This window comes from Panthera pardus, unplaced genomic scaffold, assembly GCF_024362965.1.
Source record: "Panthera pardus isolate Hobbes unplaced genomic scaffold, ASM2436296v1 HiC_scaffold_27, whole genome shotgun sequence".
Taxonomy (NCBI): domain Eukaryota; kingdom Metazoa; phylum Chordata; class Mammalia; order Carnivora; family Felidae; genus Panthera; species Panthera pardus.
In genome coordinates, this window is record NW_026526843.1 from 37,551,955 (window position 1) to 37,575,706 (window position 23,752).

A 23,752-nucleotide genomic window follows, 5' to 3' on the forward strand; every position below is an offset into this window, starting at 1 on the left:
ACCAGCGCCAACCAGGATTATCAAGATTTATGGAGAAGTCCAAACGGAGGGGATAGAAGGGGAACAGAACCGAACTTACCAGGCCCAGGATCTGCAAGACGCTGAAGTGGTAAAAGAACATGAGGCCAGTTGAGAGAAGGGCCCACCGGAAACTGCTGAGGGGCTCTGGGGTGTAAGCACCTGGAGGAAAAAGGGGAAGATGGTGAGACGGCAGGCTTGGGGACCCGCTTCTCCTTTGCCCCTTGAGGTGCAGGTGCTGAGGCCGCAGGTGCTGAGGCCACAGCCGCTGCCAGCTGACACACCCCCTCGCTGCTCGGTGACATCTACTTCAAAGCCAGTCCCACCAGCCATTCCCTCTGTTCTGCCACATATTGCCGGGGCCATTATGAAGGGAGGATTCTTTATTATTATTACTATTATTATTATTATTATTATTATTATTATGAAAGGAATGCATGCTCATTAAAGGAAATTCAGAAAATGCTAGAAAGTAGAAACAAGATGGAGAAAACAAAGAAAAACATCCCTAGCATTCTACTACCCAAATGCAACCCTGCTAACGTGTATGTGTATGTGTATGTGTGTGTGTGTGTGTGTGTGTGTGTGTGTGTGTGTGTGTACGTGAGTGCACTTGGTTGTTTTCTCTATGCCTCAGGAGTTACTTTTCTTTTTTTTCTTAATCGCCAATTGGAATCTAACTGTATATATATTCATATGTCCTTCCCTTTCACGTTTATTTTCATCTTTCCCTCATGTTTCTAAACAGGGATGCCACTGAGGAAGTATGGTAGGGTGGTTGAGACGGTTAACTGTCATGACAGGCAGATTTGGGTTCAAGTCTAGATTCTTACTGCCTGCGTGGCCCTGGAAAAGTTGTTGAAACTCCCCTAAATCTCAGGATACCAGTCCTACCTCCTTCTTAGAATTGTCACAGGGAATAAAGGCAATGATATCGTGAGCACTCGTAATACAGGATTGGGTACGATGTGAGTGTTCGATGGGTGTTAGATGCTGCCCTTAGCACATCATCATTATTCTTCAAATAACCACAGAATGTGCCAAATCCAATGGCGATGCCATTTCCCAATCATTACACAACTCCTTCCCCCTGGAGCACCGAAAGTGATGTATTTTCCGTCCAGCCATCACTAGGAACTACCATCCCAGTAGCCCTGGATGCATTCCAGAGCTTTCAGAGGAGGTGCATGGCTTATAGAATGCTGTGGGGTGTCACTCTAAATGGGGATTTGGCGGGGGGCTCCAGAATGAAAGCAAACTGGAACCCTCCACCCCAAGCAAGTAGGCGCCAACATTACATCCCAGGGTGGTTATTTTCCCAAGTCAGTCTTTCACTGATTCATCCATTCATTCACAAGCTGTTAAGTACCTGTTATATTCCAAGCCCTGGACAGGAAGATCAAGAAGACAGGCTCCCTACAGTCCAGGCTCATAGTCTGGCGGGGGAGGCAAACATGCCAATCGACAATTAGAACCCAATATGATGGGTGTGATGCCTGCGGTCTGTGCTACATATTATAGGCGAATAGAACCCAGCTTGAGGTGGGGGGGGGGAGGGTGGTGGGGAGAAAAGATGTAGGAATAAGGACCGCTTCTTGGTAGAGGGGACACGGAGCAGTCCTGAAGGACGTAACCAGGGGCCAAGACATTCCAGAGCCGGTAGCTCGCACAAAGGCAGACATGAGCTCCTGGGAGCGAGGCAATTCAGAGAACTATGGCTAAGAGTTGGGGACACAGTGGACAGTGTAGAGGGGTGGCGACCAGGAGTAAGACCCAGATGTTGGTGGAGGGCTGGTCTACTCTAAGACCTTAGGAGCCATGCTGAGGGGCTTTGGGCTTCATCCCATACTTGGAGGGTCATGTGCCCAGATGCCACAAGGCTCAGGTAGGAAATTGGGAGGAGAGTGACCAGAGACTAAGAGACATTAAGGATGCTGGAGACTGGCCAACTGGAAAGCCCATGCCCCTTCTAAAGATGGCAACCACCACTCAGCTCAATCCAACCACTGTCCTGCGGGGATGTGGTTCCCAGAGTTGCCAGTTGTTTTTTTTTTTTTTTCCAGTTTTGCAAGGGAAGCCAGAAATTTGAACTTTCGCGTGGAATTTCCTGATTTTTAAATGTTGGCAAATAATTCAAAATGTTTTAAGAATGCTCAACGGACCAAACAAAACACGTCGTCTTGGATGGATTTCAGCCCATGGATGGCCAGCTTTGCGCTCTGCTGCAGAGGCCCAGAAAACAGCAGGAAAGTGATGTGATCAGACATGTGCTCAAGAAAGGTCACGCGGGCCAGCACGGGGGAAGGAATGGAGCAGAGAACATCAAGGCAAGGAGACTGATAAGGAGGCTGCTGCAGGAACCCAAAGAGGGAAGGGGATGGATGGCCCTCAAAGGTAACAGCAGTAGGACTGGAGAAAAGTGGAAGAAGGACTCACCAGGATGTGGTGGAAGGCTGGATGCTGGGGAGGAAGGGTCAGGACGAATCTAGAAAGACTTCTAGCTTGGGCCTCCTTGGGCCTATGGTGCCATTTATTGTTATGGAGAAGAGAGGAAAAGGCAGATTGGGGCAGAAAGTAGGCAGACAATGAGGCCAATATCGGACATGTTGAAATTGAGGCGTCTGCAAAATATCCAAGTGGAGATGTCTCTCGGGCCGCTGAGGGCACCCTGGGAAATAGCACGGTGGCAGAGCGTATGGGCAATGGAGCCCGCAGACACAGGTATTCAAATCCTGGCTCTTGTCACTTATCAACGTCAAGGGCTTGAATTCAGTTTCACTCCTCTATAAAATGGGGGTGCCACTGCCTACTTCTCAAAGTTGTTGGGTAGATGAGATGACATAATTTAATGTTTGTTTATTTTTGAGAGAGAGTGCACGCGCAAGTGGGGGAGGGGCAGAGAGAGAGGGAGAGGGAGGATCTGAGGTGGGCTGTGCACTGACAGCAGAGAGCCCTCTGTGGGGCTCGAACTCACCAACCATGAGATCGTGACCTGAGCCAAAGTCGGACACTTACCTGACTGAGCCACCCAGGTTCTGCAGAGATGACATATTTTTTTTTAATGTTTTTATTTATTTTTGAGACAGAGAGAGACAGAGCATGAGCAGGGGAGGGGCAGAAAGAGAGGGAGACACAGAATCTGAAACAGGCTCCAGGCTCCGAGCTGTCAGCACAGAGCCCCACGCGGGGCTTGAACTCACGGACTATGAGATAATGACCTGAGCTGAAATCGGATGCTTAACTGACTGAGCCACCCAGGCGCCCCAAGAGATGACATAATTTAAGTCATGTCATAGTGTGGTTTCTGGTATTTAACAAATGTTGACTATTTTAATTATTATAATGAGTCACGAACTCAGTGAAGAGGGTGGGGCTGAACATCCAGATATACGTGTCATTGGCACACAAACACAAGCAGAGTCATAGGGGCACGTGTAGACTGAGAAACGAAGGCCAGAGGCAGAACACCAAGGAACACCATGGGGGTGGGAGGTGGAGGGTGGAGAGGAGAAGGAATACGATGGGGTGACTGAAGCCAGGCAGGTCTTCTAGGGGAGAAGCTCAGGCTTGCTATGGGAACAATAGCCAGGCTGACAGCACACTGGAGTCAGAAGGCCCTTCGAGCACATCAAACTCGTCCCTCCATTTTAGAGATGGAGACACTGAGGCTGGGAGATGGGGGGGTGCCACCATCAAAGTCAGAGCAGGGCACTGGGCTCTCAGACACTGCTGGGCTGCTCGCTGCTCAGTGGCCCTGCTGCCACTTGTCCAGTCCTACGCCACCCTGAGTTGTACCGTCTCTTTCCTGGTCTGTCTACCTGTCTACACCAGAGTGCCTCGGAGTGGGGGACCTTGTTGGATTCTGTGTTCCTAGCATCTGGCACAGCGTTTGGTTTGTGAAAAGACACTGAGCTATGCACTTACACTTTGTGTGCTGAATGAATGGGAACTCGGCACCGTGTTGTCCCCTGGTTGCTGGGGACATTAAGGGTAAGAGGGGACCCGGAGGACCAGCAGGGGCTTAGGCTTGTGCTCAGGCCCCTCAAGCCCTGAGCCATTTTCCCCAGGTGTCCCTTCCCTCCAGCCTCTGCTTGGCTCTCCCTAAGTGGCAGCTGTGCGGTAGTGAGAGGTCACGTGGGCCAGGCACAGGAAAAGTACAGGAGGGGGCAGCCAGGAGGTCCTCAGCCTGGAGGCAGCTTAGCCACAGACCTGGGGAAAGCAGGGAGGCGGCAGCCCCTCTCCTCACTGCATACCTCCCCTGCCCTGCAGTCCCCGCCCTATGCTACGGGGGAAAGGGACACACACTCAGACACTGCCAAGGGTACATGTTCTCACTGCCCCTTGCCCAAACCCCCACTTTAGTACCGTTCACTCTGTTGCCCCATCCACCCCACAGTGGACCATCAATGAGGAGCCGTTTCTGAATCCGCCCCCGTCCCCTCCAGCACCTGGTGCACATCAGGCACTCAAAAAATGATCAGCGTGTGAGAGAACGAATAGCACAGACCTTCCAGAGAATCCTCAAACCATATGAAACCCTTTGGCTTGGCAATACTACTTTGAGGACAACCATCGAATGCCTAAAGAACCCAACAGATGGCCCTTATTTGCACAAAGATATTTACAGCTGCACCACCTACAATATGGAGTATCTGGAAACAAACCAAATGGAGAGATAAACTCTGGCACCTCAATACCATGCAACCACCATTCAAATGACAACCGCCATTCAAATGACATCCAAACCATGAGCCTGTGTGGAAAAGTCCCTGGCTGGTAATGGCAAGTGTAAAAGGCAGAACACCAAACAGTATGCCAATGATGGAAAATAGAGCTTAATGGTTTAAAACAAAGGGCTTGGGGTTGGACAGCCTTTTGGGTTTGAACCCTGCCTCTGCTATTGCCTATTGGTGGTGGGAGCGACCTTGGGCAAATAGTGCTGCCCCTCTAAGAGCCCTTCCTGTATGAAGACTGGAGGTAACATCCACCTCTTGGGGCTGCTGAGTGGAATAGGAGATATAGAAAAATAAACAGAGCAGCTAGCTGGCACACAGCAGGCGGCTGCTATTTTTAGCATGGCAAAACCACAGCCATCCAAAATATCCTAAAAAGCCTGGAAGAAGACAAGGGAATCTTGCAAAGACGTGATCTTCCCTGTGATGGGGGAGCTTGCTTTTTTTTTTCTTTTAAGTAGGCTTCACGCCCAGCGCGGAGTCCAACGTGGGGCTTGAACTCACCACCCTGAGATCAAAACCTGAGCTGAGATCAAGAATCAGATGCTTTAAGAGACTGTTAAAAACTGAGAACAAACTGAGGGTTGATGGGGGGTGGGAGGGAGGGCAGGGTGGGAGGGAGGGCAGGGTGGGTGATGGGTATTGAGGAGGGCACCTTTTGGGATGAGCACTGGGTGTTGTATGGAAACCAATTTGACAGTAAATTTCATATATTAAAAAAAAAATAAATAAATAAATAAATAAATAAATAAATAAATAGTATCCTGTTCCAAAAAAAAAAAAAAAAAAAAAAAGAATCAGATGCTTAACCAAATGAGCCACCCAGGCGCCCTAAGGTGGGGGCTTTGACTGTGGTTTCCACTGCCTTTTTACTGTTGTTGGTTCTTTTCATTGCAAAGATAATCAAAGATTCGATTTCTCTGAAAACTTAAAAAAAAAAAAAAAGCAAGCACCCGGAGAATAAATGATCTACTCTGCATAGATATATGCAAATTGTATGCAAACGCACATTTCCTTTTTTCCATATACCTGAATGTGGCCCTTGGGATAATCCAAGTGAAAAACCAGGTTTCTTCCAAAGGCAAATAGAAACTTGAGCACTTTCAGAAAAATTAAACACATAAAACTTTTTTTTCCTACTTGAAGAAAGAAATGTGACATTTTCTGCTAGCATCTTGATTCCCAGGAGGATAGAAGCGTTTCATCTCTAAAGGTAGGGGGAACCAAGATAATAGCTTTTTCTGAAATCGATTTCTACCAGAAGGAAGCGTCACGCATGCTGGGAAAGAAGTCAACTGCACCACCAGCAGCAGCAAAGACAGATCCCCAGAGGCCTCCCGGCGGCCCTGTCTCCCATCCTATAAGCCCACCCAGGAAGGGCTTCCACCAAGGGGATGAGGCTGGGCACCAGACTCCATGCTCGGCAGTGGGGATAACGAGAACTGCCCTCGAGAACTGCCCGGCAGCATAAGAGTGAATAACAGGGTGGTGTGATAACTGAAAGCACAGTGGGTGATGGGACACAGAGGAAGGGTGGCTGGAGGTGACGGCTGAGGTGGGTTTTGAAGAAGCGTTGAGGAGGAGCTGGGATCGGAGCCTGCAAGAGGGAAAGGGTATTCGGGGCGCTGGGACAGCCTGAAAGAACTGTGGAGGTGTGACGCGGCACGCTGGTCGCATGTAGTCTTCCGGCAGGTCTGTGTCAGTGCAGCATAAAGTGGGAGGGGACATGTGTCAAGACATGGAGCCAGAGAGACAGGCAAGTGGGGTCAGGTCATGAAGAACCTCATTGGCGACACGGCCAGGAACTGGGCCTTTATCTGACGCGCAATGAGATGCCATTGAGAGGTTTAAATAGGGACACACATGGTCAGATTGACATGTCAGCGAATCAACGTGCTCTGGCCGTGTGGACGGTGGGCTGGAGAGGGGCGAGACTGAAGACAGGTTTGGACGCCGCTGCACAGATACGGATGAGCTGGCTACCGGCTGGACAGGAGGGAGGCGGGGAGGGTGGCTCCCAAGTCTGTGACTTCAGTAACTGAATTGATTTAGGGGAGAGAGGAGTTCAGTTTGGAGCACACTGATACCGAATGCCTACAGGGTATCCACGTGCAGAGCTCAGGAGAGAAAGGACCTGGAAACAGAGCTTGGGATGGAGAGATCAGCGAGGAAGAAGCCCACAGAATGAGATTCAAGCACCAAGGACAGAGCCTGGGAACCAGCAATAGTTGCCAGAACAAAAAGGATCCCCAAGAAGACGGGACTGCAGAGGAGATTAGCCCACGAGCTACCTGGGACAATTTACATGTGAAGGAATTAAAATGAAATAAAATTAGAAATTTGATTCCTCAGTCGCACCAGCCACATTTCTAAGTGCTCAGTAACTACATGTGGCTAGTGGCTACCATATTGGGCAGTGCAGAGGCAGGACATTCCCACCATCACAGAAAATTCCACTGGGGGAAGGGTGCACCTGGGTGGCTCAGTCAGTTAAGTGTCCAACTTTGGCTCACGTCATGATCTCATGGTTCCTGAGTTCAAGCCCCGCATTGGGTTCTCTGCTGTCAGCACAGAGCCCACTTCAGATCCTCTGTCCCCCTCTCTGCTTCTGCCCCTCCCCCACTCATGGGGGATCTCTCTCTCTCTCTCTCTCTCTTTCTCTCTCAAAAATAAATAAACATTTTTTAAAAATTCACTGGGAACACGCTTCTCTATAGAAAGAAAGATAAATACTGCCACTGGGTTTGGCCACGTGCTGCTCACTGGTAATCTTGGCTGCAGCAATTTCAGGAAAATAGTGATGCAGGAGTTAGGTGGTAAAAGATGAAGGAAAGTTTTTCAGGTGTACAAGGCAAGGAAGGGAATTCCAGGCAAACGGAACATGCAAAATCACAGAGAAATCATTAGCCACATTCCCAATATTTCAATCACTTCTCTGAATGTCCCCTTCATCCTTTTGCTCTTACCCAACCTACCTCTCCCCACAAGGAGCCTGCTACACCTCTAGCCTTCAAAAGTAGTCACTGGTTTTTCTCCTTGAGCCCATGTACGTAGTAGAGTAGGTAACCTCTTCCGTTGCATTGCTGTTTCCAGACCACCAAGCCTCCTTCCTCTCTAAAGCCCTACAACCACTACCCCGTACCTCCCACTAGTCTTCCCTTTTAGGGCTGTCTACACACATATGGGTCATGGCCCTCAACACCCCTTGAGGATGTTGTACCACTCCCCTGAAAACCATTCCTGTCCTATTTCTTGATAATTTCAACGAATGCCTGGATGAACCTTCCAGCATCCCAGCCCCTCCATTCCTTGGCCCCCTCTCCTCAGGGACCCTGTCTTCTACGGCGCCTCAGCCATTCACTCACATGGCCGTTCTGAAGCCTCAGAACTTTTTTTTTCCTGTTCCTCACAGCTCCTGCTCCCCTCCTTGGATTCCATGGCCCATCATTCTAATTATCCCTGGCAGACACCTTTGACTCCACGGCGCCTCTCATGATCATACTCATCTTGGACACACACACACACACACACACACACACACACACACACGACCCAGCCCTGGTTAAATTCCAATCTCCTCCTCATTCCTTGCTTGCACCCACACAGTTGAATGTGCCTGGAGAAAAACAACAGTGCTGACTGTTCTCACTTGAAATTCGTGATCACAGACCTCAAGTGCATCTTTCGTGTTGCCAGGCAATCGCACTATACTTCCCCAGTCCATTCATCCTCTCAGACAACAATATTTTCTCCTCTCTTCTCTACCCTTCAATATAGCTACCTCATCCTCACTCTCAGATGATGACCTTGCCTCCTACTTCTTGGAGATAAAACGAATCAGGCAAAAGCTTTCAGAGCTCTCATGATTGCATCTAACCACCTGTCTGCATCGGTGTTCAGTGTGCTTGGCCATCACCCCTGTTACCATGGATGAACTGCCCAGGACCCTCGCCAAGGCCAGCCTTCCCATTTGTATCCAGATCGTGTCCCCTCTCACCTGCTCGGTAGGACTCCAGCAACTACTTGCTCTTTTCCTTTTTCTTTTAAGTTTATTTATTTTGAGAGAGAGGGAGAGCTTGAGCTGGGGAGGGACAGAGAGAGAGGGAAAAGAGAATCCTAAGCAGACTCCACACTAACAGCGCAGAGCCCCCAACATAAGGCTCAATCCCATGAACCGAGATCATGACCTGAGCCGAAATCAAGAGTGGGACACTTAACCAACTGAGCCACCCGGGCGGCCCCGCTTCCGTTTTTTCTTAATATCAACCATTTCTTCTCCTCTGTTGGATTATTCCCATCAGCTCATAAACAAAATATACTATAATAGCTCCCACTCTAACACAAATAAACACCTGACGTTGCTGCCCCCTCAATCCTCTGCCCCTCTTTAGAGCAAAACTCCTTGAAAAAATTCTTTAGACTTCCATTATCCAACAGGGTAGCTAGTGGACCAGTCACTACTGTGACTTCTGTGTGGCTCCTGAGCCCACGAGACGTGGCTAGTTTGAAGTGAGACGAGCTGTTAAGGTAAAATACATACTGGATTTCAAAGGATGTAAAATATCCTGGTAATAATTTTGTACTGGTTACACTGGAATGATAATATTTTGGTTACTGGGTTAAATAAGATGTATGATTAAAATTAACTGCACCTGTTTCTTTGACCTCTTCTGAGTGTGGCTACTAGAACATTAGAAATTATATATGTGGCTCACCTAATTTTATCGACAGTACTTGTCCATACTCCCTGTCCACAATTCCTCTTCCCATTCTCTCTTAATCTGCCCTAATCCGGCTTCCACTTCTACCTTCCCCACCACACACTCCACCAAAACAGCTCCCCACAGGGTCACAAATAACTTTTTTTAAAAAGTAGGCTTCACACCCAGTGCAGAGCCCAACGTGGGACTTGAAGTCAAGACCCAGAATCACTAATTGAGCTGAGACCAAGAGTCAGATGCCTCACTGACTGAGCCACCCTGGCACCCAATGGTGCCAGGAGTTCATTCCTGCACCCAATGGTCAATTCTCAGGCTTCATTTTACACACCTGCAAACTTCTGTTCTTGAAACATTCTCTACCTGGCTTCTGGGACACTGCTCTGTCTTCGTTGCCCTCCTGCTTCACAACCTGCTCCTTATCACTGTCCTCTAGTGTTTCTTTTTCCCCGCTCCCTGACCTCTAAACAATGGAGAGTCAAGGCTACAGAACACGGAGATTTCTTTTCTCTCCATACTTTCATTCCCTCGGTGATTTCAACCAATCTCATGGCTTTAATACCACCTATGTGCTGATGACTCCAGCATTTACAGTTCAGCCTGGACCTCGGCCTTGAACTCCAGGCTCATATATCACACAGCCTACTCACTATCTGTACTTGGATACCTAAATGGGCATCTCACTTCCTTAAACTTCTGATCTTGGCTCCTACGGGAGATCATTACAGTAATGGCTCCGGGTGAATCATGACCTCCCGGTATCCACACGCTTATGTCATACCCTCCCACAGTGATTTGGCCATTTGGCCCACCTGGCTCAGCCACGTAACTTGCTTTGACTAATGGGATATCGTCTCACAGGATGCAATCAGAGGCTTGATTAACACCTGTGTACTGGAGCCTGCCCTCTTGGAATGCCGCCTGGAGACCCCCATGCCAGGAAAGGCCCTGCAGGTAGAGAGGCCCAAGCCATCCCAACTGTTCCAGGTGAGCCCAGGCAGGACGAACAGAAAAATTATCTTAGTAGCTTGGGGCTGCCATAATAAAATACCATAGGCTGGGTGGCTTGCAATAATAGAAATTTATTTTTTTCACAGTTCTGAAAGCCATAAAGTCTAGGACCAAGGCACTGGCCAATTGGTGTCTGGTGAGAACCCACTTCCTGGTTCAGAAACAGCCATCTTTTTGCTGTATCCTCACAAGGTAAGAGGGGCTAGGGAGCTCTCTGGCCTCTTATAAAAGTACCAATCCTGTTCATCGAAAAGCTCCACTCTCATGACCTAATTGAACCCTAATTACCTCCCAAACTCTCCATCTCCAAATACAATCGCATCAGGAGTTAGGGTTTCAACATATGAACTTGTGGGGGCGGGGAGGGCACAAACATTCAGTCCATAACAAAGAATGACCTAGTCCACCCACACTGTTGTGAAAAATAATGGGGCCATTGGGGGGTTTTTTGGTACCTCTTAATCCCCTTCACCAATTTTGCCCATACCCACCCCCCCCCCAAGCTCCCTCCTCTCTGGCAACCACCAGTTTGCTCTGTGTATTTATGAGTCTGTTTCTGTTTTTGTTTGTACATCTGTTTTGTTTTCTAGATTCTACATATAAATGAAAATCATAGGGCATTTGTCTTTTTTTTTTACTTATTTCAGTTAGCAAAATACCCTCTAGGTCCATCCATGTTATCACAGATGGCAAGGTTCCCCCCCTTTTTATGGCCAATATTCCAATATGGGGTGTGTGTGTGCGTGTATCACATCTTCTTTATCCATTCATCTACTGATGGACACTTGGGTTGCTTCCGTATCTTGGCTATTGTAAACAATGCAGCGATAAACACAGGAGTGCATATATCTTTTCCACTTAGTGTTTTCATTTTCTTCAGACAGATACTCAGTAGCGGAATTACTGGATTGTACAGTATTTCTATTTTTTAACTCTTTGAGGAACCTCCACACTGTTTTCCACAGTGGCTGCACCAGTTTAGGGTCCCACCAACAGTGCCTGAGGTTTCCCTTTTGTCCACATCCTCACCAACACTTGCTGTTTCTGGTCTTTTTGATACTAGCCTTTCTGACCAGTGTGAGGTGGTAAGTCACGGTGGTTTCGATTTGCATTTCCCTGATGATTGGTGATGTTGAGCACCTGTTGGCCATCTGTATGTCTTCTTTGGAAAAAATGTCTATTCAGGTCTTCTGCCGATTACTTAATTGGATTATTTGGGTTTGGGGTGTTTAGTTGTATAAGTTCTTTATATATTTTGGATACGAACCCCTTGGCAGATCTATCATTTGCAAATATCTTCTCCCATTCAGTAGGTTGCCTTTTCGTTTTGTTGACGGTTTCCTTCAGTGTGCAGATTTATCGTTTGGTGTACTCCAATAATAAGCCACTGTTTTCAGTCACTACATTTTAGGATGTTTGCTACACAAAAATAGATAACTGGAAGAGCACTTCCACTCCCCAATGCCCCCCCCAAAAGAAATAAACAAGCCCAAATCCTTCCTCCTAGTCTTCTTGATCTAGGTTCATGGTCATCCATCTAAGTTACTAAAGTTAAAAACCTTCGAGAGCCATCCTTGACCCCTCTTGCGCTCACACCTTGTATCTGATCCATCAGCAAATCCTGTTGGCTGAACCTTCAGCATGTATCCAGAATCCAGTGACTCTTCTCTGGCTCCAGTCAGTACCCTAGCCACTATGGTTGCCTACCTGAGTTACTACAAACAACACTTACACGTCTCCTTGCTTCTACCCTTGTCCCCCGTGGTCTAATTTCAGTAGAACAACTGGGTGACCCCTTTAAAAATTCATTCAGATCATGTGAGTCCACTGCTAAAAACCCTCCAATGGCCTCCCACCTCCCTAAGAATAAAATGCCAAGTCCTTACTGTGGTCTGCGAGGCCTTATATATGATCTGCCCCCTCATCTATAATAGCACCTCTCTCACCTCATCTCCTACAACTTACCCCTTCCTTCACATGGCTCTAGACACACTGACCTACTTGCTGTTGTTGGAATATTCTAGAAACACTCCTGTGTCTCGGTCCCGTATGCTTATTTGCTCTTCTTGGCATATCCCTCCACCAGGTACTCAATAGCTCACTCCCTTGCTTACGAGCCTTCACTCAAATGTCACATTCTCAGTGAGGCCTTCCCTTTAAATGAGGCTACCTCAGGGCGCCTGCATGGCTCAGTCAGTCAGTTAAGCGTCAGACTGTTGATTTTGGTTCAGGTCATGATCTCATGGTTCATGAGTAAGAACTCCAGCCCCTTCCCCCTTCTCTCTCAAAACAAACTTAACAATAAAAATAAAAATAAAAATAAATAAAAAGAGGCTACCTCATGTAAACATGCAACCTCTCCAACCATCCAGCATCCCTATACCCTTGACTCTGCTTTACCTCTCCCCTTATGGAGTGTAACATTATCTAACACACTATATATTTCATTTATTTATTTACTGTCTCCTTCCATAAGAATGTAAGCTAGTGAAAGCAAGCATATGTATCTGTTTTGCTCACGACTTTATCCGCGGCAAGTGCTTGGCACAAAGTAGGGGTTCCATAAAGATTTGCAGGAAGAGTGAAGTAAGCAGCCCAGTATGTTTGAAGACTGTATACAGTTTGGAATCACTGGACTACCATGAAGGGGAGAGGGATAAACAAGGGACAAGAGCCACCTTATGAAGAATTCTGTTGGCTACATCAGATATTTGGGACTTTACAAATCACCTTGAGATCTTGTTAAAAGGCAGGTTCCGGTGCAGCAGGTCTGGGGTGGGGACTGAGAGCCTGCATTTCTAACTGGCCCCCAGATGCTGCTGGGCCTCAGATCACACTCTGAAGCAAGGGACAGAACTTACAGTCTGGCTGCAGATTGAAATAAATCAAGGCTAAGGGCGCCTGATTGAGTGTCCGACTCTTGATTTTGGCTCAGGTCCTGATCTCATAGTTTGTGAGATCGAGCCCCACGTCAGGCTCTGCATTGACAGTACGGAGCCTGCTTGGGAATCTCTCTCCCCATCTCTCTACCCCTCCCGTGCACACATGTGCGCTCTCTCTCAAAATGAATACACTTAAAAAAAAAAAAAGAAATAGAGTGGGGCTAGAGGCAGGAACACCACTGTTGAGGCTGTTGCAATAGAACAAGTCAGGGATGATCTGATCCAAACTCAAGTTGGAGTGATGGGAATGAATTCGAGAAATGATCAGGAGGTCAAACTGACAGGATTTGGTCACTGACTGGATACGGAAGAGAAGGGGAATGAAGGGCCAATGATTATCCGTAGATTTCTGGCGTGGGTAATGAGTGGATGGTGGTACCACTCAATGGGATAGGGAACATCAGAGAAGGTGCAGGTTTGGGGACAGGGAAGAGGATGACTACTTCAGTTCCCAACAGCATTGCCAACCCACCTTTGGGCCCTCTCTAAATGAGACGCCTTGATTTCCAGCTTCTACAAGCCTTCACTGCCCAGGAGATACAGCCCTGGGTGGCATGATCCCACGATGGCCATGGATAGGGGATTCCTATTCTCAGCCACTGAGCACAGGCCCAAGTCCGGTTTCCCTTCCATCCAGGCATTCGACCAAATGAACTGGACCCTATAGTCTGTTTAACGTACAAGAAAACAGAGACTGCCCTAAGTTAGGTGTCCATGTGGAAGGCCCATCTTGTCAACTTCCTATCCTGAGGGGCTACGGAGCCCACTCAGGCCAGGTTTCACCTTCAAAGTGCCTAGCGGGGGCTGACTGGGCCACACAGCCTCTGGCTGAGGCAACTTAAAGACCCACCTTCATCTACGAGCCTCACAGCCAGCCCCCTGCCAACAGCATGCAGAGTGAGGACCCTGAGCTGGCAAAGAATCCAGCAGGTGGACCTGTCCTAGCAGATTAAGCACTGGAGTCTAGAGACCCAGGTCCCAGCTTCCATGCTTAGTATGTTGCTACAGGACCACACGTGTGGATCAAAACCCCTCTAAGCAGCACTGTCCCGCTTACAGGGCAATTGCGGGCCCTCTGGACCTTGCCGGAGCTTTGCAGGAATAGAAAAGCTAAAGGAGCATGGAGCTAGTCTACAGAAAAGCACTACTGAAACGTAACACACCACTGCGCCTCGCGCAAGTCACGTAGTTAGTGTCAGCCGGGTCTCTGGTGAGCTTTCAGCAAGGTGGTGGGTGGGGGCAGGGGAGCAACTCTTGGATCATTTGAGGCAGTGAGACCTAACCTTCAGCCTGTATCAGAACCCCCCAGGGGAGGGGCACCTGGGTGACTCGGTGGGTTAAGCATCCAACTTCGGCTCAGGTCATGATCTCACGGTTCATGGGTTTGAGCCCCGCATCGGGCTCTGTGCTGACAACTGGGAGCCTGGAGCCTGCTTGGGATTTTTTTGTGTCTGTCTCTCTGTGTCCCTCCCTCCCTCCCTCCCTCTCTCTCCCTCAGAAACAAAAATAATAAAAACATTTTTAAAAATTAAAAAAAAAAAAGATCCTCTCAGGAGAGTGGCGCTCAGACTTCAGCTGGCATCACAACTCCCCCAGACACACACTGGAGGGCTTGTTACAAGGGAGGTTTCTGGGCTGCACCCCAGACTTTCTGATTCAGTAGGTGTGGGATAGGACCTACAGTCAGGAACCTGAGAATTTGTACTTCCACCAAGTTCCCCAGTTAGGCTGCTGCTGCTGCTGGTCCAGGAACCACACTTTGAGAACCCGTGTAGAAAATGCAGGTTCCTGGGCCCTGCCCCAGAGACTTGAATCCAGGAGAGGGGCCACAACCGGCCAGACATGAGAAGCAGGGCTTCCTGGGAGCTGCTTACAATCACAGTCAGAAGTACCTGACTTAATCCTCTGCCCTTGTAAAGCATTCCTGAGACCCAACTCCTTAGTCTTCAGTGGGGGCACCCCATGGTTCTCAGAAACTCTCCTATCCACCACTTGCCCAAGCCTCAGCCCTTGGCCATTGTTTCAGATTCCACAGCTCTTCCCTCACCCTACCTGAGCCCCTTGGCCTTTCCCCTGCCCCCTCGCCTGGCCAGCAAAGTGCAAGCCAGTGGAAGAGAACTTTCCCAGCATCCTAAGGCTAGTTGAACAAGAATGGGGGAGGGTGGATGGGCTAAAGGGGGGTGGGGGGAGAAACAGGCAAACTGAGATCAGTGTGACCCTGGAGCTGGTTTTCAAGCCCTCACTGGCCAAAGTACTCTTGCTTTAACTGTCCTAGAAACTAGCACAGTGGCCAGAGGCATCCCAACCCTCATCCTCCAGGAGATGAGCTTAAAGCTTATCTCAAGAGAGGCAGGGCTTGCCTGCTTCGAACAACATTGGGGGTTCTTACACCTCAGTTTCCTGAAATGTCCCCAAAGGCCATTTGATTTGCTTATACTTCAAAACACCCTTCTCCCCCTGTTTTGAAGCCTGGGAGTCCCCGGCTCCCCAATTCTGAAACAAGGGCTCCCTCTAGTGAAATAGAAAGGGGTTTCCAAGCAGCCTGGAGGCCGGGCTTCTTCACCCTCCTGGAGCCAGGCTCCAGGGGTCCTCCCCCCAACCTCCCCCAACCCCCCCTCCCCCAGACAGCGTGGGGCACCCATGAACCACTCCCCAGAATGGTGTTCTGAATGCCTAAAAGGCAAAGAGTTCCAAAAGAAGCCAATGATATTAAAGCAGAGTTATCAAGATAGGAAAAACAGATCTGTAATTCAGTACTTCCATGTTTCTTTACTAATACATTTAAATGAGATCCAGCAGCGGGTCTAAGCAATTTCAAGGCAGCAAAGGGCATAAACAGTATTCTGAGCTGTCTGCGGCCACTGTAATGTGAGAGGAAGTTGTCTGTGATTGCTAGTGACAATAAAGTCTCAGGTATGGCTACCGTCACTGGCACTTGTTGCCTACATTTGAGGGCTGCATTTCTGGCCGAGGTTAGTGGGGGGAAAAAAAAAGGTATGATGTTTTTTTCCCACCCAAGTTAATGGACCCCTTAATCCCTAGTTGTGGACCCCATGTTAAGAACCTCTGCCTAGGAGGCGTCTGGGTGGCTCAGCTGGTTGAGTGTCTGACTCTTGATTTCAGCCCAGGTCATGATCCCAGGGTTGTGAAATCGAGCCCTGTGTTGGGTTCCACACTGAGCATGGAGCCTGCTTAAGATTCTCTGTTTCCCTCTGCCCCTCTCCCCCCCGTTCACGTGCGCTCTCTGTATATATATAAAAAAAAGTGGGGCACCTGGGTGGCTCAGTCAGTTGAGCATCCATCCGACTCTTGATTTTGGCTCAGGCCATGGTCTTGCAGTGCATGAGATCAAGCCGTGCATTGGGCTCTGCACCGATGGCGTGGAGCCTGCTTGGGATTCTGTCTCTCCCTCTCTCTGCCCTTCTTCTACTCACCCTCTCTAAATAAATAAATAAATAAATAAATAAATAAGTAAATAAATAAATAAATAATTCGTTCATTCACTCATTCATTCATTCATTCATTCATTCATTCATTCATTCCTAAATAAAACCACCACACTCGCCCAACCAAAAAAACCCACAGGGATGAGGAAAAGGGGAGGGAGTTCCCCGAGCAAGGAACTGGATCACCAGCCCTGCAGGTCCTAAAGCTGTGTGCGGTCGCTCTCCTACACCCATCCTGCAGCTGACTTCTCTCCAGACTGGAGGAGGAAACCTCTGGAAACCTGGTCCCACCACCGGCAAATCCTTTCACACCCACTAGCTTCGCACAGAATGGTCCTTGCACCTCCTCTCCCTACAGAGACCCGGCTCTCCCCCAGGACACTGCTTCTCCCTCTGGGTGCTCTGAGCAGAGACTCCTCCTCCTCCTCCTCCACCTAGGCTCACAGCAAGCTTCTGTGGGGGAGAGGGGAAGCTGAAGATCCTCCTCCCGTTACTGCTGCTGGACGTTTACTCTTCTTTCTTCCAAGCTTCACGTTCTCTTCTTCACCATGGTCCACCCCCCCACTCCCCCCCCGCCCCGGTCCTCCAAGTCACCATCAGACTCAACCCAGATCAGTCTCGCTTTGCATACAGGCTTCCTCTTTACATCTGGCCTTCTCCTGCCAGCATTCTGGGTGATTCCAACATCTGCAGGAGGGGCCCTTCTAACATCCTAACCTCATGGCCTCTTGAACCTCCTCAACTCTCCAGACCTGCACCTCAACACCACCTTACTACCCAAACGGCTTCAGTGAGCACACCGACCACCCCGCCTCAGTTACATTTATCTGACCACAGTTTCCCCGTAATTTCAGATTCCACATCCTCAACTCCTACTTGTACAGGTACCTACAGACGTCCTGGTGACCTCTGATCCCGTGATTCCCGCCCCTCCGTGGACTTCCTCCTCGCCCTTCCTTCCATACCATCTTGGGCCCCGTGACTGATCACTTGAACTAGCCCCCTCTACTCCCAGGTGGACAGAGGGAACTCCTCATCCACCTCACCACACACTACCCCGCACCCCCTCACCAGTTCATCCCCCAGGGGGCACCTGCTAACAGTGACATCCGAAGAAACTGCCCGGACCACATTTTATGATATTAGGAGGGCAGGGTCAGGGTACCTTGGCAAACAGAAACCATATGAAGAGCAGACTTATGCAGTGTGAACTGAGTGACGGCCGCTATCACAAGCACCTCACATACACTGATACATTTAACGCTCACTAAAACCCTTTGGGGAAGTACAATCGTTCTTGTTTCACACATGAAGAAATGGAAACGCAGACAAGTTATGACACTTAGCCAAGGTCACACAGCTGGGAAAGTCGCAGGACCAGGATTTGAAAGCAGGTAGTCCCGTTTCGGAATGGGCAGCGCACACTTTTCGCTGTTTATTGAGTGTGTGTCACAACCATCCCATCGGCAGGCAGCCAGGCCTGTTCGATTTCCTCTCAGGCTTCCCAGTTCCTTTGCCTGGATGGGGAATAAGTTCAGGCTCACGCTACAGATCTGGCCACTTTAGATTCTCAGGGGATGGAGCGTGCCAAGACCAAAGCTACAGGCTCCAGCCCAGCCTGCTGAAGCAGCCCTGCCTGTGTTGGAGTGGCTGGGTGCTTGATCAGCTAATAATAAAAGAAGACCTGGGGTGCCTGGGTGGCTCCATCACTTAAGTGTCCGCCTTCGGCTCAGGTCATGATCTCGCGGTTCATTTGAGTTCGAGCCCCACATCAGGATCTGTGCGGACAGCTCAGAGCCCAGAGCCTGCTTCGGATTCTGTGTCTCCCTCTCTCTCTGCACCCCCCTTCCACTGGCGCTCTCTTTTTCTCTCTCAAAAACAAACATTAAAATAAATAAATAAAGAACTCTGTTTCCCGTTCTGTTATTGTTCCTTGGGTGGCCTGCCCTCAGTCGGAAACCCAAAAGGAGGCAAGTGTGTGGCAAGATTACCAAAACTTTGTCCCAAACCCCATACATCCCTCACTTTCTGGATCTTCAACACCATCGATCCTACTTACAAAGCCCCACCTTTGGATAGACGCCTCAGGCCAGATGTCCTGCCCCTCCATTCAGGCTGCTGAGCCCTCCTGGAGAAATTGGGTCACTTTACAGTCCAGTGCTGGGAAAATGCAAGGAAATGTGTTTCAGGAGGGCCCCCTCAAGCGCTAGTCATCAACCTTCTAGAGCCACGTTGTCCAATATGGTACCTACTAAAGACCTGCAGCTACTTCGATTTCAATGCAAATTCATTCAACTTAAATCAAACATGAAATTCATCGCTCCTAGTTCCTTGGTTACACTAACCATGTTTCTTCTGCTCAGGAGCCACACGGAGTTGGCGGCTACAAAACTGAGCACAGCAGCTATAGATCATCCCCATCATTACCGAGAATTCTAGTGGACAGCACAGAAAAGTCTAGAATTCTTTTCTCCCATACCACTTATTTCTCCTGTCAGTGCCCATCCCAATCTACCACAGAGCCCGTTCGTTCTCAGCAGGTGCCATCACCTGTGATTCACCCACTCCCCTTCCTCCCTAGCACCCTCACTGCTCCCTCTCACTACTGGCCTTCATCTTCACACCTGACCATGCCTAGCCTTGGGCAGAGAGGAAAGGGGAGGAGAGGGGGAAAGAAAGGCAGGAAAAGGAAGAGGTGGGGAAAGAGAAATCCCTCCCTTAGCTTTGCAACACCCTTAACCCCTCCTTCCTTAACACCTTTAACACCTGCCTTCCTTCCCATTCCCACTTCTCCAATGGCCTTACTTTACCAGAACTCTCTGAAATGCGGCACTCCTGATCACTACTTCTCGGATGAACAGGTCTACTGCCCTAGCTTCCAGGACAGCTGGCCATTCCTATTAGTGCTCTGACGGGTCCTGCAATCTCCTTAAACTCCTCTCCCCCTCATCTACTATTCACAGGTCAATGTTCCCCCACCCAAGTCCTTTTTTCCAAGTTCTATTTCTTCCGCTCCCATGATTGTATGCACCACCTTTACACCAAGGACACTGAAGTATGCCTCTAGCCAAGACTCCCATGAACTGTGCCAGAATATTCCATACAACTGCCTCCTGGACATCTCAGCCTGATAGCCTAGAAGTATCTGAAACTCAAGTAAAGAACAACAATCTTCCTTCCTAAAACATGTTCCTTCCTTCTGTGTCCCCTTCTCCATTACTGGTACCCTATCTTCCTTCAGCCACCCAGGCCAAAATCCCGGGGCCTCATAGACTTTGCCCTCTCCCTCACTCCCACAGCATCTTAATTATAATAAATACAGTGAAGCCTTGGTTTGCGAGCATAATTCATCCTGGAAACATGCTTGTAATCCAAAGCACTCATATATCAAAACGAATTTCAAGAACCACTGGCTTAGTTGTGATCATGGGATATTTGGCGTCACATACTACTCGTATCACAAGACATCACTCATTTATCAAGTTAAAATTGATTAGAAATGTTTGCTCGTCTTGTGGAACACTCGCAGAACAAGCTACAAACAACCCACGGTTTTACGGTACTATCAATTGAATTATTTAGTATTAGTAATTTAAATTAAATTAAAAGTGATCTTCCTTGTAGAGCCTCATTTCCTGAAAAGACGAAAAGATGAGGCTACTGCCACCTAGTGGTAAAACACAGATAAACAATCAGATGAGACCTTTACGACATTTGAGGTATGCAGATTCAAAACAATGTTCAGCAGACTTTTGGTGGAGTCTATCGGATTTTCCATGTATAATATCATGTCATGTGCAAAAAGCGAAAGCTTGACTTCATCTTTGCCAATTTGGATGCCTTTGATTTCCTTTTGTTGTCTGATTGCTGATGCTAGAACTTCTAATACTATGTTAAACAACAGCAGTGAGAGTGGGCTGAATTCAGCAAAGTTGCAGGATACAAAATCAATGTACAGAAATCAGTTGCATTCTTATACACTAACAATGAAGCAACAGAAAGACAAATAAAGAAACTGATCCCATTCACAATTGCACCAAGAAGCATAAAATACCTAGGAATAAATCTAACCAAAGATGTAAAAGATCTGTATGCTGAAAACTATAGAAAGCTTATGAAGGTAATTGAAGAAGATATAAAGAAATGGAAAGACATTCCCTGCTCATGGATTGGAAGAATAAATACTATCAAAATGTCAATACTACCCAAAGCTATCTACACATTCAATGCAATCCCAATCAAAATTGCACCAGCATTCTTCTCGAAGCTAGAACAAGCAATTCTAAAATTCATATGGAAACACAAAAGGCCCCGAATAGCCAAAGTAATTTTGAAGAAGAAGACCAAAGCAGGAGGCATCACAATCCCAGACTTTAGCCTCTACTACAAAGCTGTCATCATCAAGACAGCATGGTATTGGCACAAAAACAGACACATAGACCAATGGAATAGAATAGAAACCCCAGAACTAGACCCACAAACGTATGGCCAACTCATCTTTGACAAAGCAGGAAAGAACATCCAATGGAAAAAAGACAGTCTCTTTCACAAATGGTGCTGGGAGAACTGGACAGCAACATGCAGAAGGTTGAAACTAGACCACTTTCTCACACCATTCACAAAAATAAACTCAAAATGGATAAAGGACCTGAATGTGAGACAAGAAACCATCAAACCCTAGAAGAGAAAGCAGGAAAAGACCTCTCTGACCTCAGCCGTAGCAATCTCTTACTCGACACATCCCCAAAGGCAAGGGAATTAAAAGCAAAAATGAATTACTGGGACCTTATGAAGATAAAAAGCTTCTGCACAGCAAAGGAAACAACCAACAAAACTAAAAGGCAACCAACGGAATGGGAAAAGATATTTGCAAATGACATATCAGACAAAGGGCTAGTATCCAAAATCTATAAAGAGCTCACCAAACTCCACACCCGAAAAACAAATAACCCAGTGAAGAAATGGGCAGAAAACATGAATAGACACTTCTCTAAAGAAGACATCCGGATGGCCAACAGGCACATGAAAAGATGTTCAACGTCGCTCCTTATCAGGGAAATACAAATCAAAACCACACTCAGATATCACCTCACGCCAGTCAGAGTGGCCAAAATGAACAAATCAGGAGACTATAGATGCTGGAGAGGATGTGGAGAAACAGGAACCCTCTTGCACTGTTGGTGGGAATGCAAATTGGTGCAGCCGCTCTGGAAAGCAGTGTGGAGGTTCCTCAGAAAATTAAAAATAGACCTACCCTATGACCCAGCAATAGCACTGCTAGGAATTTATCCAAGGGATACAGGAGTACTGATGCATAGGGGCACCTGTACCCCAATGTTTATAGCGGCACTCTCAACAATAGCCAAATTATGGAAAGAGCCTAAATGTCCATCAACTGATGAATGGATAAAGAAATTGTGGTTTATATACACAATGGAATACTACGTGGCAATGAGAAAGAATGAAATATGGCCTTTTGTAGCAACGTGGATGGAACTGGAGAGTGTGATGCTAAGTGAAATAAGCCATACAGAGAAAGATAGATACCATATGGTTTCACTCTTATGTGGATCCTGAGAAACTTAACAGAAACCCATGGGGGAGGGGAAGGAAAAAAAAAGAGGTTAGAGTGGGAGAGAGCCAAAGCATAAGAGACTGTTAAAAACTGAGAACAAACTGAGGGTTGATGGGGGGTGGGAGGGAGGGGAGGGTGGGTGATGGGTATTGAGGAGGGCACCTTTTGGGATGAGCACTGGGTGTTGTATGGAAACCAATTTGACAATAAATTTCATATATTGAAAAAAAAAAAAACACAATGTTCAGGAAAGTGTGCCTTAGGCTGCCTAGGGAAGTCACACACAGCTCCAGCGTGGAGGCAGCATCGCTGAGCTAATGTTAAAGGGGGACATGGAGTTTGCTAGGCTCTAGGTAGAGAAGCCGTTGTGTGCGTGGACATGGCAGTGAAGGCACGTGGGGCAAATCTGTCAGCAGGTTTGTTCACTTAGAAGGGAAAGTAATGGGAGTTGAAACTTGAGTGATGGGAAATGAGGTCAGAGAGACAGATAAGGGGCACCTGGGAGGCCGGTTAAGCGTCCAACTCTTGGTTTAGGCTTAGGTCATGTTCTCAGAGCTTTGTGGGTTCCAGCCCCGTGCTCTGTGCTGGTGGTGTGGAGTCCGCTTGAGATTTTCTCTCTGACACTCCCTTACTGACACTGTCTCTCTCTCAAAATAAATGAAGAAACTTTAAAAGAAAAAAAATGGGGCACCTGGGTGTCTCAGTTAAGCGTCTGACTTCAGCTCAGGTCATGATGTCATGGCTTATGGGTTCGAGCCCCACATTGGTCTCTGTGCTGACAGCTCAGAGCCTGGAGCCTGCTTTGGATTCTGTGTCTCCTTCTCTCTATGCCCCTCCCCCGCTCACACTCTCTTTCCCTCAAAAATAAACATTTAAAAAATTAATTTTTAAAAAGTGAGACAGATAAGGGCCAAATGTAAATATCTTGAGTGCCACGTGACGAAGTTTGGTCTGCATCCTGAACAGGATTTTTTAATTTTTTTTTTTTTAACATTTATTTCTGAGAGAGAGAGAGAGAGAGACAGAGACAGAGAGAGGCAGACAGAGCATGAGTGGTGAAGGGGCAGAGAGAGAGGGAGACACAGAAACCAAAGCCGGCTCCAGGTTCTGAGCTGTCAGCACAGAGCCTGATGCGGGGCTTGAACTCAGGAACCGTGAGATCATGACCTGAGCCGAAGTCGGATGCTGAACCGGCTGAGCCACCCAGGTGCCCCAAGGAGAGGATTTTTAAGCAGGGGAGCAAAACCTGATCACAATTGTTCTTTCCGTAGAGAAGTCATTCTGGAGACTGGGTGAGACACAGGGGGCC

At 48.0% G+C, this 23,752-nt stretch overlaps 1 protein-coding gene across 7 annotated transcripts in view; it reads right to left on the reverse strand.

Moving 5' to 3' along the window:
* TMEM164 (transmembrane protein 164) overlaps positions 1–23,752 on the reverse strand; it is a 170,939-nt gene that overhangs the window by 6,064 nt on the left and 141,123 nt on the right. For all 7 annotated transcript variants that reach the window (XM_019426842.2, XM_053891261.1, XM_053891258.1 and 4 more), the window contains one exon: positions 80–180. In XM_019426842.2, the coding sequence (XP_019282387.1) occupies positions 80–180 (101 nt within the window). The remainder of the gene's footprint in view (positions 1–79; positions 181–23,752) is intronic.